The sequence below is a fragment of the Nicotiana sylvestris genome, chromosome 8, assembly GCF_000393655.2.
Source record: "Nicotiana sylvestris chromosome 8, ASM39365v2, whole genome shotgun sequence".
NCBI lineage: Eukaryota > Viridiplantae > Streptophyta > Magnoliopsida > Solanales > Solanaceae > Nicotiana > Nicotiana sylvestris.
Window position 1 is genome coordinate 177,973,109 of NC_091064.1, and position 18,442 is coordinate 177,991,550.

General features: G+C 38.5%; 2 protein-coding genes and 1 long non-coding RNA gene across 6 annotated transcripts in view; 2 read left to right on the forward strand and 1 right to left on the reverse strand.

Moving 5' to 3' along the window:
• Nucleotides 1–400: 400 nt before the first annotated feature.
• LOC138876057 (uncharacterized) lies at nt 401–796 on the reverse strand. Its single transcript, XM_070154946.1, has one exon. It carries the CDS (start codon nt 794–796, stop codon nt 401–403), a length of 396 nt encoding a protein of 131 aa, XP_070011047.1.
• A 5,619-nt stretch (nt 797–6,415) lies between these two features.
• LOC104220866 (mechanosensitive ion channel protein 10-like) lies at nt 6,416–11,763 on the forward strand. 2 transcript variants are annotated; one of them, XM_009771830.2, is made up of 6 exons: nt 6,416–6,549; nt 7,209–8,658; nt 8,790–8,910; nt 9,228–9,521; nt 9,606–9,808; nt 11,239–11,763. In XM_009771830.2, the coding sequence occupies exons 2-6, from the start codon at nt 7,235–7,237 to the stop codon at nt 11,498–11,500; spliced, it is 2,304 nt and encodes a 767-aa protein (XP_009770132.2). In that variant the 5' UTR covers nt 6,416–6,549; nt 7,209–7,234; the 3' UTR covers nt 11,501–11,763. The 2 variants fall into 2 exon arrangements, with proteins under 2 accessions (XP_009770132.2, XP_070009049.1); XM_070152948.1 differs by having other exon boundaries at nt 9,228–9,527; nt 11,239–11,668.
• Nucleotides 11,764–12,223: 460 nt separating this feature from the next.
• LOC138874557 (uncharacterized) overlaps nt 12,224–18,442 on the forward strand; it is a 31,795-nt gene continuing 25,576 nt past the window's right edge. For 2 of the 3 annotated variants that reach the window (XR_011401566.1, XR_011401564.1), the window contains exon 1: nt 12,237–12,790. This is a non-coding gene — a long non-coding RNA (uncharacterized lncRNA). Of the gene's footprint in view, nt 12,791–18,442 lie in introns of all 3 variants that reach the window. The other variant, XR_011401565.1, reaches the window with a different exon arrangement.

Genomic DNA, 18,442 nt, shown 5'->3' on the forward strand with positions numbered 1-18,442 from the left:
AAGATAAGGGCTTTCTCTAGAATTCTCTACAAGCCTAGAAGATTCCAAGGACTTTCTTAGCAAATCTATAAGGATCTAGGTTATTCCTAAGGAAATGTCCATACCTCCCTAGAATCTTCTCACAAATGCTAGCCTTCTTTTTATGTAAGCTTCCACATGACATTAATATATGCTAAATAGCGCCTATGTGGCATGATAACATGGCGGGTCATCACACTCTCCCCCACCCAATATTGCGACGATCGCGGTGCAATGCTGCTGCATAAACTCTCGGATCTTATCTTTGAATTGCCACAAGTCTTCATATCGTACCCACGTGGCCTCCTCGGTGATTGCCCTTTCCAATGGACGAGGAACATAGCGGTGGCTTTTTGCCCTTGTTTTCGCTTGGCCTGGTAATCTATGCCTCAATCTCCCGATCATGCGAGGCGGTGATGGTCATTGGTGCTCGACTTGATTGGCCTCTACTCGGATCATCCTTATCTTCATGATATGGCTTAAGCATGCTGGCATGGAAGACATGATAGATCTTAAGATACGATGGCATGTCAAGCTTGTATGAGATCTTGCCTGCCTTGGCGACGATTTTAAATGGCCCCTCGTACTTGCGAATCAGATTCTGATGCATGCCCCATAGTGCCTTGAACTGTCTTGGGTTAAACTTCACCATGACCATGTCCCCAACTCTATAGTCCGTGGGATGCCATTTACGGTCCATAAATTTCTTCATCTTCTTAACTGCCTTATTCAAGTAGGACTTAGCAGTGTCAAGCTGCTCCTCCCATCTTTTGGCCATATGATAAGCCCCCAAACTCTTTCCCCCAAACGCGGCTGGTAAGGAATGTGGAGTTTGTGGTTGTTAGCTTGTGGCTAGCTCAAATGGTGTCCGTCCTGTGGACTCACTCCGCTGCAAGTTATAAGAGAATTGGGCGATGTTTAGGAGCCTTGCCCAATCTTTCTGATGCGCGCTTACATAATGCCTCAAGTAGCATTCTAGTAAGGCATTGACTCGTTCTATTTGTCCATCCGTCTGTGGGTGGAAACTAGTAGAAAAGTACAGCTCTGTACCAAGTATATCAAACAACTCTCTCCAAACGTTTTCAGTAAAGTGGGGATCTTGATCACTGATTATATGCCTTGGTAAGCCCCAATACCTTACCACGTTCTTAAAGAATAGCTTGGCGGCTTCCTTGGTTGTATAACCTGGTGAGGCGAGCATAAAGGTGGCATATTTGGAAAATCTATCCACGACCACCATAATAGTACCATAACCGTCGGACCTTGGTAGGCAAGTGATAAAGTCCATAATCATGCTCTCTCATGGACGCTCTGCAACTGGTAGTGGCTCCAAAAGTCCTCTGGGCTATTGTTGCTCAACCTTGTCCTGCTGACATACAAGACAAGTCTGCACATAACATTCTATATCATCTCGCATGCGTTGCCAATAGTAAATTGACTCAACCAAGGCCCTGGTGCGACGTTGGCCTAGATGACCAACCCACATTATATCATGACTCTCCCTTATGATCCCCCGTCTAATGTATCCAAACTTAGGCGCATAGACCCGCCGACCCGTGGTAAGCAATATGCAGTCTTCTACCTAAAAACGTCTCATCTTGCCCTGGTTGGCTAACTCGATAAGTTGTTTGGCTCCTGGATCATGTTGCATGCCTTCTTTTATAGCCTCAAAAATATCCCATCTCATTGAAGTAATTTGCAGCAAGCTCGACTTTCCGTCTCAAGGCATCGGCTATAACGTTACCTTTGCCCGGCTTATACTCCAGTGCATAATCAAACTTGGCCAAGAAATCCTGCCACCTAGCCTGCTTTGGTGTGAGCTTCTTCTGTGTCTGAAAGTAGCTAGTAGACACATTATCAGTCTTGACCATGAACCTCGACCCGAGCAGATAATGTCTCCATGTACGAAGGCAATGCACAATGGCAGTCATTTCCTTCTCTTGTAGCGTGTAACGCCGCTCCGTCTCATATAACTTGCCGCTCTCAAATGCTATGGGATGCTTATCCTTCATCACGACACCCCCAATGGCAAAGTCTAAGGTATCTATGTGCACCTCAAATGTCTTGGCAAAGTCAGGTAATGCCAAGATTGGCTCCTCTGTTACAGCTGCCTAAGGCATTCAAACGCCTTTTGACAATGCTTCGTCCAAACCCATGGCTTGTTCTTCTTTAGCAACTCAGACAATGGTGCGACCTTTGCTGAGTATCCACTAATGAACCGACGATAGTAGCTAACAAGGCCAAGGAAAGATCTCAACTTAGTTACCTTTATGGGTGCCTCCCACTCCTGGATAGCATGTACCTTTGCCTCGTCCATGTGTAGCTCGCCATTGCTAATGACATGGCCCAAGAAGTGCACCTTTGATTGTGCAAACTCGCACTTCTCTCTCTTTATGTATAGTTCATTCTCCCGCAAGGCTTGAAAAACCTTCCTTAAGTGCTCCATGTGTTCCTCCAAGGTGTTGTTGTAGATGACTATCTTATCTAGGTAGACTACCACGAACTGATCAAGGTAGGGATGAAAAATCTTGTTCATAAGGGTACAAAATGTGGCCGATGCATTGGTTAAACCGAAGGGCATCACCAACCACTCAAAGGCTCCATATCTCGTCACACATGCTGTCTTTGGCTCATCCCCTTCCGCAATGCGAACCTGGTAGTAGCCTTTTCGAAGATCCACCTTAGTAAAGTACTTGGCTTGCCTAAGTCTATCGAACAAATCAGCAATGAGCGAGATTGGGTACTTATTCTTCACTGTAACCTTATTAAGTGCTCGGTAGTCTATGCACAAGCGCAACGATCCATCCTTCTTCTTCTGGAACAATACTGGTGCGCCGAAAGGTGACTTTGATGGGTGATTGTGACCAGCATCCAACAACTCTTTCAATTGTTTCTTGAGCTCCTCCACCTCGGGCGGTGCCATATGATATGGGGCAAATACGGGTGGCTTAGCCCCTGGCTCTAACTCAATCTTGTGATCCACCTCTCACCTAGGCGGCAAGTGCTTAGGTAACTCCTTGGGCATGACATTTTTGTTCTCCTCAAGCAACTTCTCTATGCAAGGCGACATTGTCTCTTGAAAATTCTTGTCTTCCTCTAGACTTGCAATGGTTGCCACAAACGTCGGCTCCCCTTTCTTGATCCCCTTGACAACATGCATAGCTGAGAGTTGTGCTTGGGTCTGTCCGTGTGGCATAGTCACTGTAGGTACCATGCAAGCTCCTTCTCGCTCCATAACCAAGAGACGTTGGAGGTAGGGGTCGATTAAAGTATGACAATGTCTAAAGAACTCTTGCCCCAGTATGATGCCAAAGATATCCATAGCGGTTACGGTAAAGTTTGTCATACCTTTCCAAGTTCCCAATTTGACACCAACTCCATTAGCTACCCCACAAGCATTTTGTACTTCGACATTCACGGTCTTGATGCGAGAGTTGGTTGGAGCAAGCTTCAATTCTAGTCTCTTTGCGGCAGCCTCAGTTACGAAATTATGAGTTGCTCCAGTATCCACCATTGCACGAGCGGGATTGTTATTGATGGTGAGATCCACATACTGATTGCCATTATCGGTAGGTTGGATAGCTTGCTTTGTGACAACACCACATAATCCGATCATACCCAACTGTGTGGTTCCCGAACTCTCTCCTTGCGGTTGCTCCTTCTGTTCACGGACCATGACATTGAGGCTCTTGAGGTCGGGACAATTCCTGAAGCCGTATGGCCCTCCACATATGTAGCATCCCTTCTTCTCGGTCTGTGCCTTCTTCTCGGCATAACCCTAATGACTACTCGAATTTTTGGGATCTTGAGTCTTGGAGTATTGTTGTTGTATCTCCTTACCTTTGCCACGATCTCCCACACCTTTGACATTGTTAACCTTTGACTCCTTTCCATTGCCTTTGTCGTGCTTGTCATGCCTGAAATCCATCAATGATTCGGCCTCCATTATGTCTTGGTCTATATCAGTGACTTGTCGGCGTTGCAACTCTTGCTTAGCCCAATTTTGCAACCCATCCATTAAGTGGAACAACAAGTCATCATTGTTCAGGTTGGGGATTTGAAACGTAAGGGTAGTGAACTCCTTGACATAGTTACATATGCTTCCTGTTTGCTTCAATTCCCTAAGCTAGCGCCTTGCCTCATACAAGACATTGTTTGGAAATAAATGTTGCTTGAACTCCACTTTGAGCTCCCATGTGCTAATAGTACATAGACCTTTATCCACGTCGGCCATCTTCTTTCTCCATCATAGCATGGCAGTCTCTGAGAGGTACAATACCGCAGTGTTGATCTTGGACTCGTCGTCCCTCACTTTTCCATGCCTGAAGTAGTTCTCCAAGTGCCAAAGGAAGTTTTTCACTTTTTGTGCATCACGAACACCTTTGAACACCGGGGGTTTGGGAGCCTCAATCTTGGCCTCCCTCATCACCACAACATTTCTGGTTGCCTCGGTCACGCCAGCATTGGCATACTCATCGAGTGACTATATCTTTGCCTTCATAGCATTGATAGTACTCAAAGCCTCCATGAGTCTGCACTCTAAGGCAGTGATGGTTTACCTTAGTTCCATCTCGGTATGTGCACGTCCCTCCAAGTCATTTCGGATACTCTCGATCTCTTCAAGAGTGTGCCCCTCAAGAACGTTAAGGGTGCCTTCCACCTTACCCAAGCGTTGGCCAAAGAATTCCACGGCGTACATCCCCGCATTCATCTTCATCACCCACTCTTTACCGAGCGAGACGTCCTCTAGAAGGACCTTCACTTCATCCTCGCTCGCCTCAGTGGCAGATGGTTCTTGGGATGTACGCCCTTCGTTTGACACAACCTCAGGTGGAACCTCCTGGCTCCTGTTGGTGGCACTTCTCTTTTTGCTACGACCACTCTTGCCAGCAACATCCTGGATGATGTTGGCTTGGGTGTTGGCAGCGTTAATTTCTCCGTCGTTCGCCATTCCTTTAGTTGAAACCTGGCTCTGATACCACGTTGTCATGTCCTTAGTTGTTAACTAAGTACACGTGCGGCATTTGACAACTCGCTCACGATCTTGCACAACTTGCTCACGTTCTTGCTATGCCAAGTCAACCTTACTACCTTCAAGATCGCTAAGAGAATGGAAGAAAGAACACAAGAGAATTGTTCAAGGAGGCTTTGTATTAGAGAGAACTTGAATTGTTTGCTTGTTGAATTACAAATGAGTGGCCCCTTTTATATACTAGTCTCCTAGGGGCTAGTGTGTAAATATTAATTATTATACAAGTCCTTGATATTTACAAGATAAGAGTTTTTTCTAGAATTCTCTACAAGCCTAGAAGATTCCAAGGACTTTCTTAGCAAATCCATAAGGATCTAGGTTCTTCCTGAGGAAATGTCCATACCTCTCTGGAATCTTCTCACAAATGCTAGCCTTTTTCTTATGTAAGCTTCCACATGACATTAATACATGCCAAATGACGCCTATGTGGCATGGTGACATGACGGGTCATCACATAGTGCTCCATAAAATATTTTTTCTTGACTTTTTATTAAAAAAAATCTAGTATATTTCTTATGTTATTTTTTTCCTTTTTCTTGCAAATAGTAACGTACTCTTGCTATATTTGGCTGTTCAAATTAAACTTTGACCAATAAATAATTCAAAAAGAAAAAAAAAATTGTTAGTGATATACTAGGTAGAAATTTTCGGAACCACCTTAGACTTGGCAACCTTTGTTTAGTTTCCTTAAATTTTATGTGGTCTTTAATACCTCGTGAACTTGAAATTTAATAGTTTTGACCCTCCTAGATACTGATGTGGTAAAGAGTGTGAATACACTCTCTTTTAGGAATGTGGGAGAGAAGAAAAATCGAAAATTAGCTTCCAAATATGGTATTTTTTAAATATTAATTATCACTAATCAAATATAATGATTTATTTATTTCAATTGTATTTCTCTTTATCTTTTTTTAATATATATTGCATATTTTTTCGCAATTATATTTTTGTATAAACATAATGAATATATATTTCAACTATGTATTCTTATCTTTTTTTATTGGTCCAAATCTACAAAAGTTAGTTGAACTCTATTTATTTTATTTAAATAAAAAGAAGATTTTGCTAAAGTAACGAAGTTAAAATGGTATATTTTCTAAAAAAAAAAAGCTGTATATTTTTATTTTTATTTTTATTTTCATGTAATAACTATTTATTTAAATGGTATATCCCTTTCATAAGTAAGTTTTTCTTCAAAGAACTTTTCTAGCTGTCCGACTGTTAATTGTCCAAATAGTACTGTACTACTTTTTTTGGGTGGGGCTCTGAGCAATTGCCTTTTTCACATTATGGAGTATTATATTGTCATTCCACTCAACCAAAACCAAAAGTCACGTGGCTTAGTTCAAATATTTCTGCTGTATATGCCTCCCCTTCCCCCAAAGCTTTAGTTGTTTTCCATTAAAATATGTGCCTCTTCTCCCACTATCTTCACCTCCTCTCAGTACCCACAGCCCCCTTTTCCTGAAACCCTGGCCTCTCTCAGCCTTACTATTCTTGTAAGTTCTAACTTTTTCTTTCTTCTTTAGTTTATGCAAAATCTTTGTCTAATTAGGATACCCTTCTATTACTATATTCACTTCAACTATGTTCGATGGTTTCTGTTTCAGACACTAGTCAGTAGTCTTTGCTCTTTTATAGCTGTTCCCCCACTTCCCTTTTCTTGTTTTGTAGCAACTGAGGTCTGGAGGTTCTTTTATCATTTTCTGTTTTTATGGGTACAAACCAGATTTTAATTTTACTGTCGTAAACTCATGATTCTATTGGATAATCCCAAAAAGATTGCATCTTTGCTAAAAATATTTGTTGCCTTGTTGTTCTAATATCATCAACTGGATCATATTTTTTTTTTTTTTTTGTGTGTGCTGAATCTTGGGCGATTTAGATATTGATGAACAAGAGTACCTCTGTGTGCCTGTTTTTATCAAAAGTTGGTTTGGTTTGGTGAAAGCTTTGAATCTGTAGTGTCATGGTAATACTTTTGTACTTAAAGTTAGTACCTGCAAATATTCACTTCTCTTCATTATTGCAATGTGTGATTCTTTCAATAATCATAAATGCTACACCTAAGTGAAAGGTGCACATTTATTGTCAAATTGAACTATGAATGATCAAGACACATGTGTCTCCCTTGTCTGTTCCTCTCTGTTTTGTTCAGGTGTTTGATGTTTAACTTGGGGTGGAATGGATGCAAATGGTAAGGCTGCAAAGTTTAGTGGAGAAATAAGCATGTCAGAGAACAAGAAAAACCCCAGTGATGAAGTGGTTGTCATGATCTCTGGAGATCATAAGGATTCTAAAAGTCCTGTTGCACCAAAACCAACAGTCCTAGTCAGTGATTCCTCACCTGAAATTGCCAGGTATAGTCCAAGCCCAAGCCCCAACAAACCACCCAAAATCCCCACCACTGAAACTCTCACTCGACGAAAATCCCTTGCAAGATGTACGTATTCAAAACCCAAATCAAGATTCGGCGAACAATCTGTACCTATTGATGCTAACATGTTTAATGAACAAGCTGCTGAGCCAAGTGCAAGTTCCCCCAATAGGAATGTATCCAACCATGCTTCTCCTACTGCTAAAATGGGTTCCAGTAATACATTTAAAGAAACTACGAGAACGGTATCTATATCAGTAACCCCAAGAACACCATTAATGGCATCACCAGGTGGTTTTGGAGGAGTGGATGAAGATGAGGAGATATATAAGAAAGTGAGCTCAAGGAATAGGTTGAAGTATAACAGAGTTAAAGCAAAAGTTCTGATTGAATGGCTGCTGTTTCTTTTCCTTTTAGGATGTTTACTTGCTAGCTTATTGGTAAAGAAGTTCCAAAATTGGAAGCTTTGGGATTTGAGGATCTGGAAATGGATTGTCCTTGTTATGGTGACCTTTAGTGGCATGCTGGTTACTAAGTGGTTTATACATTTTGTTGCCTTGTTGATAGAATTGAACTTTTTGTTGAGGAAGAAGGTGTTGTATTTTGTCTTTGGTTTAAAGAAAAGTGTTCAAGTTTGCATTTGGTTTAGCTTGGTTCTTCTCACATGGGTTCTGCTCTTCTCAAACGAGGAACGGTCGCGTACCGCTGAGAAGGTTACTAATTTTATTACCTGGACTATTACAGCTTTGCTTATTGGTGCATTCTTGTGGCTCTTGAAGACTTTGCTGCTAAAGATTTTGGCTGCCTCTTTCCACGTAAACACATTCTTTGACCGGATTCAAGAGTCAATTTTTCATCAGTATATTCTACTCACCCTATCCGGACTCCCAGTTATGGAGTCTGCTCAGATGTTGGGGAGATCAAACAGTGCTGCCAGTCAATTTAGTTTCCGCAGAACAAAGAAGGGAAAAGATGGGAAGGAAAAGAAAGAAAAGGCAGTGATTGATATCAATAAACTTCATCAGATGAAGCGAGAAAAGGTCTCTGCATGGACCATGAAAACGTTAATTGATGTAATATCTAACTCAGGACTTTCCACTATCTCTGGCTCGCTCGGTGAGAATGACTATGATGCAGGTGGTGAGCAAGCAGATAAGGAGATCAACAATGAGGAGGAAGCAATTGCTGCTGCCTATCACATTTTCAGGAATGTTGCATCGCCCGGTTCCAGGTAAGAAAACACTGGCATTTTAAACATTACTTTTGATGTTTAATTTTGTCACATTTCGACTAGATATCCTGTAGCATTCTTTGTTGTAGTGTTATCTCTCTTGATTCACATTCCTTTTTTTGGATGTCTAGGTACATTGATGAGTATGACCTTAGGAGATTCTTGATTAAAGAAGAGGTCGATATTGTGTTCCCCATGATAGATGTGGCAGAAACTGGACAGATTGATAGGAAATCATTGACGGAATGGGTGGTATGCTCACAATTTACTCATTTTCCTGGATTATGCCTGGCAAACTGATGTAAAAGAATCTAAATCAAATTTGGTTACCAGATGCTCCATGCTCACATTGTTAGAGGTTGGAATAACTTTAGGCATGATTTAAACTAGATCCATTTCATCTGATATTTAATTGCCAACATGATGCAGAATATTGGGATCTAGAAAATAAAAATAATTCTAGACATTTTTCTGGTGATTAAGGGAGCACAATTAGAGCTTTCCTTCTGAGACAGTCGTGAAATGAGTATCTTCGGTATATCAATCGTTTGTCCTTTTTGGCGTATCAGGTTAAGGTTTATCAAGGACGAAGAGCTCTATCGCATGCTTTGAATGATACAAAAACTGCTGTGAAGCAATTGAACAAGGTCGTGACCTGCATTCTGGTTGTCATAATAATCGTCATTTGGCTCCTTTTGGTGGGGATAGCGACTACGAAAGTGATTGTCTTTCTGTCGTCACAACTCGTGGTAGCTGCTTTTATTTTTGGGAATACTTGCAAGACTATATTTGAAGCTATTATATTCGTATTTGTGATGCATCCTTTTGATGTTGGTGATCGATGTGTCATTGATGGTGTTCAGGTAATGGTAATGTCCGCTAATTGCTTCTTCTAGCTGTTTTGCATTTTTCTTTATTGATTCACACTTTTATCTTGCAAATTGCAGATGATTGTTGAAGAAATGAATATCCTGACCACAGTATTCTTGAGGTTTGATAACGAAAAGATATACTACCCAAATTCAGTTTTGGCCGTCAAACCAATCAGCAATTTCTACAGAAGTCCTGATATGGGTGATGGCTTTGAGTTTTCCGTTGATTACAAGACACCTGTGGAAAAGATAGGAGCTCTAAAAGAGAAAACAAAGAAGTAAGTAGAAAATTCTTTCATCTTTTTCCTGTATTTGTAGTAAATTATCCCTTGAAAGTTATTACTAGGACCAAAGCACAGCATTCATAATTAAAGATATGACTTCTGCAGCAATTTGTAAGATACTTCTTGATACGGCTTTAGTGAATCCAAAAGTTAAAGTTAGTCTAGCTAGAATCTGAAAATTAACTGTTGAACATTCATCTAAAACCTTAGCTTTCTCGAAATGTTGAAAGCTGGGGTTTATTATGACAACTAGGGGCCTGTCCAAGCCCTGAGCCTAACTTAGTGCAGTTGGATACTTGGATCCTACATATGTCCAATTCCTCCCTATGGGTCTATTCCGTAGCAAAATTTATGAAGTACTAAAAAGCTTCAGTTGATAATTGAATCTTAATTCCTATTGTCTAACTTAATGTTTGAAATGATTTTTTACATATATTGTTATTATTCACTAGTTTGCGCAGAAATTATAATGCATAAACTGTATGAAATTTCGGAAAAATGACGTCATGCATAACATATACACCATAGCACGCCAGGTAAGGACCTTCAACTTAAGCCAAGACCATATTCTCCATGCCCGTGATTTAGCTCAGTCGTACTTGAACAACGAACGAGCCAGGCAATTGCCGATCCCTAATTGGTGACATGCACTTGTGGTATAGGGTCTAATGGAATGTTGATACAATTAATAGGTTGTAGTTGGAAGAGACAATGAAAAAATAACTTGCACATGTTTCTTTTCTTTGTGGCAATTTTTAGGAGTGTTTAACGTTGGACACATTTCTTTTCTTTGAGGCAAGCATATTTGTCTGAAGAAACAAATCCATGATATGGCTCTTGTATATTTTCCGAGATTCCCAACCGCAAAGGATCTGAATGAAACTAAAGCACATAGGGAAACTGAGAAAGATGAGGGCTTTTTTCCTCCCCGATGGTGGTGGTTTGGGCTGAGGGAAGGGTTTTTTGGCATAAAGGTTGATGCACAACATGTGATATCTGGAGCATAATCTATATCTTGTTATATCTTTAATAGATAGTCTTTAATGTCGCTTGTGCAACTTGGTCGAGAGAGATAAGGGTAGATGTTAATGCCTTGCACATGCTTAGTAGGATTCTTTCTGATTACTGAAACACCTTGAATTTAAAGTTTGGCTTAGGCTTTATTCTCCAACAAATACCATGAATTTAGAATTTGAGCTTAGGCTTTATTCTCCAAGAGCATGTCAGTTTTAAAGCACGAGTTGTCAACCAGTATTCTTCTCATGGAAAAACTGATTAACCTGTTCAAAGACAACACAAACTCTCTAACCACTTGATGGCAGATAAGGATATCTTATGTATAAGGTCTGCCCTATACCTTGTAATATCAATCATTTTTCACTCAAGTTTTTGATTTTTCACCTTTCTTGTTGTTGAATTATCAGGTACTTAGAGAGAACTCCCCAGTATTGGCATCCTAATCACAGTGTGGTGGTGAAGGAGATTGAAAACATGAACAAAATAAAAATGGCACTCTATTTCAATCATACTATGAACTTTCAAAACTTTGGTGAAAAGAATAGACGGAGAACTGAGTTGATCCTCGAAATGAAGAAAATGTTTGACGAGCTTAACATAAAATATGATCTTCTTCCCCAGGAAGTTCATCTTCTCGATCAAAGAGCAGTAAGTGGGAACACTAGATGATCTTTATCTTCAAGTTCACAAATACCAGTTATTTAAGTAGCTAGTGTTGCTTTCACTGCAATAGTTTTTTTTTTGGTTGATGAAGTTTAACACCCGATTCTGCAATACCGGAAGTGTTGTGTATTACATTAAACAATATTTGTAACATAAAAGTTTCATCTGCTAAAATTGTGTGGAAGTGAGTACAGTTTCTATTTGGAGGATCTTAGTAACATTGTTTTTCAAGGGTCTTTAAAGGAAGTTATGCTTGTTTGTCGTCACAATTTGTGCAAGAAATGGTTATTTGTGATGTTATAATTGTAGATATGTGATTTTTGACCCTCCCTAAGATTTTTTCATATTTAGCACCTAAATATTTAATTTAGGCTAATACAGCTATTTCAACTTATTTTTACTCTTTTACTTTATTTTATTACAAGAAAGTGAAAAATATAAAAAGATAGGTTCATTAATGTTTTGTAGTCATGTTAAATCTTGAAAAATACCAAAAATAGTTTTGTTTTAACGGCCAGCCTTATTTTAATAGTTATTTTATTTAAGTAGGATTAATTAATAAATGAGATCGTATTTTAGGCTCGTTCGCGAAAAGAATAAAAACTTGGGCTCGAACAATTCATTTTTAGACCTAATCCATAATTTTTAATCCCATAATTCTTAAGCCCATATCCCTAACCTAATTCCTGCTACTATATAATACTAGTACCTACACCCTAAACACTAAAGAAAAGAAGAAAAAAATCCGCCGTTTTGCTCAAAATAGACAGCTCACGATCTCATCTTCTGAAAAAAGTTAACCAAAAACCTTGAAGACCTAAGGCTGCTAGGAGCTAAAAATACAGAAAAAGACCGAAGAAAAGCCAAAGAATATAAAAGAGAAGGGACCAAAAGCTGGGGCAGATTTTCAACGAAAAGGAGACCACAAAACCAACGCCGAAACACCGACAAAATCAGAAAGATCGAACCTAGAGGAAAAGGCTGAATCAACGCCAATTCTTTTTTTCTTTTTTTAGGGATTTGAAAAACAATTCAACTACAATCCCAAATCCATCTCCTTCTCCTCTCATTATTCTTTACTCTCTTTGAACTGCTTTAATTCTCCATTAGATGAAAATAGCGGCTGAGAGTGTCTCGTTTGGTGGCCGCCTGCGAAGCTGTTCGGAAAAGGTAAGGAGGTCGTTTGAAGTTGGTTCGCAGTTTCGGCCGCCGTTGAGGTCCGTTCGAGGTTCCGGTGTTGCTAGTTTCTTGTTCGAGCTTCGTTCCGATAGGCGGGTTTGTTTGGCTCGGACAGATGTAAGTTTTTCAACTCCGAATTCATTTAATACGAAGGTCCGATTTTTTGCCTTCTCGCTATGTTGGCTTTGGATATCATTTTGTTTCTGTCCATTACAAATTGTCTGCTGAACTTCACCGTAGATCCGCTCTTAAATGCTATATACTTTGTCATATTTTTTTTTATTAATTCTACTTTATCCTTAGTTTTGTCTACATCTGTGAGTAGATACAGTAGTAAAGAATACTAATTTTATGCGTCAATTTTAAAATTATTAGATAATAAAAAATGATGAAGAACCATGGTGGGATGCATGTGGACGGGTTTAGAGTTGGGATGTGAGTGACCTGGAAATATAGCGTTTGGATCTCGATTTAAATTTGGAAGATTCATATCCTATGATAATTCTTGGCTTCATTTGTTGGGATGTAGGATGTTGGTATAGAAAATTTTTCGTTTGTATTTGTTGGCCTTGCAATAATCTCAAAGTTTAGGGAATAACTCATGAATATCGTAGCTTATTTTTGGCACGATTAATAAACCATCTAATTATGGGTACGATTTCCGTGACATAGTTATGATGCTTAATTTTCCAAATTTGAGGGTGCATTTCATGTGACCCGATTATTACAACTTCGAATAATAAGATCTTTTAAAATGAATTGAGGCGTGTCATGCCAAATAAAACCCCTAAGCTCATGACCCTCACAAAACTAGTTAGCCTTTGTAGGAAACTTGAGGTGTGTCATTTCAGTAAATAACTCATGGCACTCGTATAATTGTTTTAACTCTTAAAATCGGGGTGTGTCATCAATTACATCGGTGATTTGAGACACCAAAAAATTATCCCAAGTGGCGACTCTGAATTTTAAATAAAATAATCTCGTTTCGATTTTCACTTTAAGTTGAAAAAAACTCCCTTATACTCCCTTCCGGGAGGTGTAGGTAAAAAAGAGGTGTGACAATAATGTCGGAAAATCTTGTGTGGTTAGAGTGTTTTACGGGCAGAGGAGTTACAGGGCCATCTATTCTTGTGGGTAAGGCAAAGGACTATAAATCCTTTTCTTCCCTGTTCAAAACATTCTCCAAAAAGATAAATTTATTCTCCTGTTTCTTTCTTCGATGATCGACCATTATTTATGACTAGAGAACACTTTACAAAATGTGCTTTGATGGTGAGTGAGATTTTTGAAATTCAATTAGAAAAATATTGGGAGGGTAAGATATAGGGTTCTCTTGTGAGTGTAAATTCTAATTCGAGGAGTCAAAGTGGAAATTGTTTTCACAACCTCCTAGTTTAAAGACTAGACTTCGACAAGCATCAAGTGCATTTAGTTGTCTTACATGAGACTTGGGGTATTTTTCACTTATGACATGACACTTTTTCTTATTTATTCTGTTTGTTCAGACATGATTTCATTATTACCTATTGTTCTTTTTTTCTTACCACTTAGAGAGGTGTCACGTTGATTCGATGTTCCTCTGAATATAATCATATTCGTCTAGAAAAATAGGATATGGAAAAGAAAATTTATAAAGGAGAGAACCTTTGTATCTTCTTATTTCTCTTTTCAAAATTCATTTGCTTGCAGCATTTTGAGTGGACAAATAATTCTAAATATTGATTTTTTAATATTATTACTAAATTACAATTAGGGGTCAAGTAATCTTGAAAGTGGAATTGAGAATTGTCGTTGCCTGAAATCTTTTCGCTCTCTTACCAAATTTCTATCTAAATCAGATTACAAATTTATAGAAAAAATTATATTGCTATTTCATGAAGCAATCCACATCAAGATAATATGAAAGTCAATAAAGATATCGCCAATACCCCTTTTGTAATCATCAAACAAAAGATTTAAACATAAAGACCTAATAAACACAAAAATGCTGCAAATAGCCCTTAATATCAACTCACATGTCAAGTAAAGTTTAACTAAATATTCACCCATTTGCCTTCAACTATATTAGAATATGATTTGTAGAAATTGTATGACTGTCCCTCATTGATTGTCCATGTATTACCTTATCAAGAATTGCATCTACTACATTTTGTACTAATTTCTCTTGGCGTAGATTTACTTATTTTGTTAATAGATTGGTAAAAATCATGTTTATTATTTAAAGACCTAATAAAAAAGATAGAAATGACACCGTGTAGCCACTTTAAAGGGTTGCTCAGTGCGTCCTGAATTCAATTTTCTAGTTCAATTTTTTTGGGATAAAATGTCCTAAATTGTCCCGAAGTTGAGATTCTTAGTTTAAAATTTCAGGACAAAATAAGTACTGGCTAATCTCTAAATAACATCTCTAAGATTGGCTGTTTATACCCCTACCCCCCATAAAAAAGTGGGACTCAAACAACATGGAAATAAATGTCCTCTTGCAAGCTTGATATGTAAATTTAAGACAACTTAATCAAAAATTAGAATCAAATTAGTTGTAATTCTGGCTTGTAGGACTTTTAATTCCATGGGATGGAGATAGTTCAAAATGATTGATGTTTTATACTTCAATACCACACAAGAGAGGGGAGATGAGTGATTTGTGTGGTGTCCAATTTTCACGTGCACTGGATTATAGAAGGACCTAATTCTTCTATGCGTTCCTTAATCTACTGTTGCGGAATAAGTAATGTAGAAAGTAAAGAACATACGTATTTTTATATGGAAAATACCTGGTTCAAAAGGTAAAAAAATCACGACCTACTTTCCAGTAGGATCTTCCCCAACACTTCACTACAATTCTGAACCAAACAACAAAGTTTACAAACTCTTACAAATCTAAGGATTAACTCTAACCTTTGTAGCAACCAGCCACAGGCTGTTGTGATTGGTTCAATTTAACTCTAACTTGAACAATACAACTCAAGTACCTAGTACAAATGCTTCTAAGAAAAGTTAAAAGGTACAACTCAAAAGCTCCTACTACAATTGAACTAGAATAAAAGACAGACATATGTAACTTGTTCTTCAATCTAGTTCATGTAGCTTCAGGTTTGCACTCTTGAAACTCACAGGAATTGCTCACAAGATGCCTTGGAATTTTGCTTTCAATTCTTGCTTAACTTCAGTATGTGCCCGTGACCTATAAAAGAGAACAAGAATAATATTTATAGAGTTAGTGGGATTAGAATTAACTAGAAACCTGATACTTTAATCTTCCTTAGTGGAAGAGTTGTGGTTATCTTCAACTTATAACTCTTTCCTTATCTTGGATAGAGTTCTCTTTAAGTAAGGATTCATTCTCATTATCAAATATGCAATCTTTTCGTTGATGGATTATCAGAAATAACCACTTATGCCTATCCCTTGTACGTGCATGCCTTTTGCTTAAATCTGACTATAACCTGTGTATAGTATCCATGAACCTGATTCATGCATGTGTTCCTTTGTCAATCATCAAAATCAAAGTCGCTTAAGTCAATAAATTCCCTCATTTTGATGATGACAAACTTTGTGCTTTCTAGAAGCATGGAACCTGCTTCAACTTAGCTCAACATCAAACACAATGTCACAAGACTTTCCATTTTAAAAGTCACAAATCATCAAGGACCAAGTTCATTGGGTTATAAATATCACAGTTCAAAGCAAAAGCACACCTTGTCTTTCCCTTTTTGGCATCATCGAAAAGTTGTATAATTTACCAAGTAACTAAATTTTAACAGATATAACTCATGGCAACTGGGCTACTTTAAATGCGATTATGGATTTATTTTTTTCTTTTTCAATCTAGGGATATTAGCCATCTAAGAAATATCAACAAACAATTAGAGCAAAAGTAGCGAATTTCATTGATTGATAAGATCCTATACCATAAAGTATAAGAAGAAATAAAGACATAGAACCATGAGAAAAAAATAGAGAAATTCCATTTGGGTTACTGGTTACTGGTTACAAACTGGTCTAGGAAGAGTTTAGGATTGGGAAGGACCAGGTTCTTGGTTCTTAGCTTGAAGCAGTTTCAGCATATATTGAAGAATGCCCTCATGCTTCTCTTTCTCCTTTGCCAGCTCAGACTTGAGAGAGTCTCTCTCAGCTTCCACTTTAGCCAACTGTGTCTTTAGCCTTTTTATTTCAGCATCCTTAGCCCCTCTCTATATCTCCAATGCTCTAACCTTGATGTTCTTAGGTACTCTCTTGGATGAACCAGGTTCTTTGCGCGTAGTTTGGACTTGGTAGTCATAATCAGTCAAAGTATCGGCCCCAAAGTAGTCTTTGTCATCAAAGCTCATTGTCACTCTTGTCACCTCACTATTGACTTTTCCATTATCAATCTTACAGGTGGCAAATATTCTACAATATCAGCCCTGGCCAACCTTATTTTCAACTGAAGGACCATGTCCTTCCAATCTTGTAACTCTAATTTTTCCTGCAGCAGTAATCCAACATCAACAATCTTTGATCTCTTTGAGTGGTATTTCTTAGATTACTATTGCTTATTAAGTAATATGATATTTATAATCCATCGACATGATGGGTTTCATTTGATTCTCTTTGGGATGATAAATGACCTACTTAACTCAGTGGTTAAAGTACTACTTTCATACGGTGGGAGTCATTGGATCAAATCCAATAGTAGGTAAAACTTATTAGATACCATCCATTCTTCCTCCATTAAGGAGCCTTCCCTTCAAAATGGTTCTTTTCTAGAACTTCACCAACTTATCCTTTTCTTCATCAGTCTCCTCTTCTTCACTTTCTTCCTCCACTACTTGAACTTTCATTGATTTTCTTGCCAACCTAGTTCATTTGGACAACACATAGTTTTTTGCCTCAACAGACTTTTCTGGAGGCTTCTTCTTAGATGTCTTTCTTTTCTTAGCACTGGGAGTGACAACCAGTTCCTCTGTTTCATCTCCATCATGAAGGACCAGGTCCATCTTTTCAATCTCAATTGCCCTCGCTCTGCTTCTTCTGGCTCCTTGTAATTCTTTCTCTTGTGAGATGAGTCTCTACAGGGATATAAGAGGCAACCTTTTTCTTCTTGCCACCCATAGCCTTTCCAGAGAGTTTTACACTTTTACTCTAACACTCTTCTTCTTCTTGGGATTGTAACTGTCTGACACAATCTGCAACAGATCATGGAGGAGTTCCTTTCTAGATGGAACATGTTCTTGGAATCTTTTCCCTAACCTAACCAGCCCTTCTGCTGCAACAGTTTCCTCAGAACTACTACTTCCTTCTCTTCCAATCCTCTCTTCCTCATCAACACTCTCCTCACTCCATAACACCATTTCCCCTATTTCTTCATTCAAACCAACAAGAGTGGGTGAAGAAGATCCAACCACTTTTTTTGTCCCTTTCCCCTCGTATCTACTTCAACACCCTCACTCTTTTTTTTTTTAAATTTTATTTTTACCACTAATTTTTTCATACCCAACAGTTTCTACATCAATAATCGAACCAACCAACACAAACCTATTTTCAAGATTTTCAGCAATTTCAGAAGCATCTTCAGAAGTTTTCAACCAGAAGTTACCTGTTCAGTTTCAGATAAAACTGATTCTTCCCCCTCAATCGCATACTTAAAGGACTCATAAGATTTTTGAATTTCTTATGCTTGGCTAGCCTTCAATTTCTCATTTAGCTTCTTGGCATGTTCTCTACTTGCCACTGTATTGCATGCAAACATCTTGACATGTTTTTTCTTGGGGGTTTGGGTGATTAAAG

Coding starts and splice junctions, on each gene's coding strand:
- LOC138876057 (XM_070154946.1), bottom strand. CDS start 796: ATGGCCAAAAGATGGGAGGAGCAGCTTGACACTGCTAAGTCCTACTTG.
- LOC104220866 (XM_070152948.1), top strand. CDS start 7,235: ATGGATGCAAATGGTAAGGCTGCAAAGTTTAGTGGAGAAATAAGCATG. Junction 8,911..9,227: donor AATCATTGACGGAATGGGTG/GTATGCTCACAA, acceptor TTGGCGTATCAG/GTTAAGGTTTATCAAGGACG. Junction 9,809..11,238: donor CTAAAAGAGAAAACAAAGAA/GTAAGTAGAAAA, acceptor TTGAATTATCAG/GTACTTAGAGAGAACTCCCC.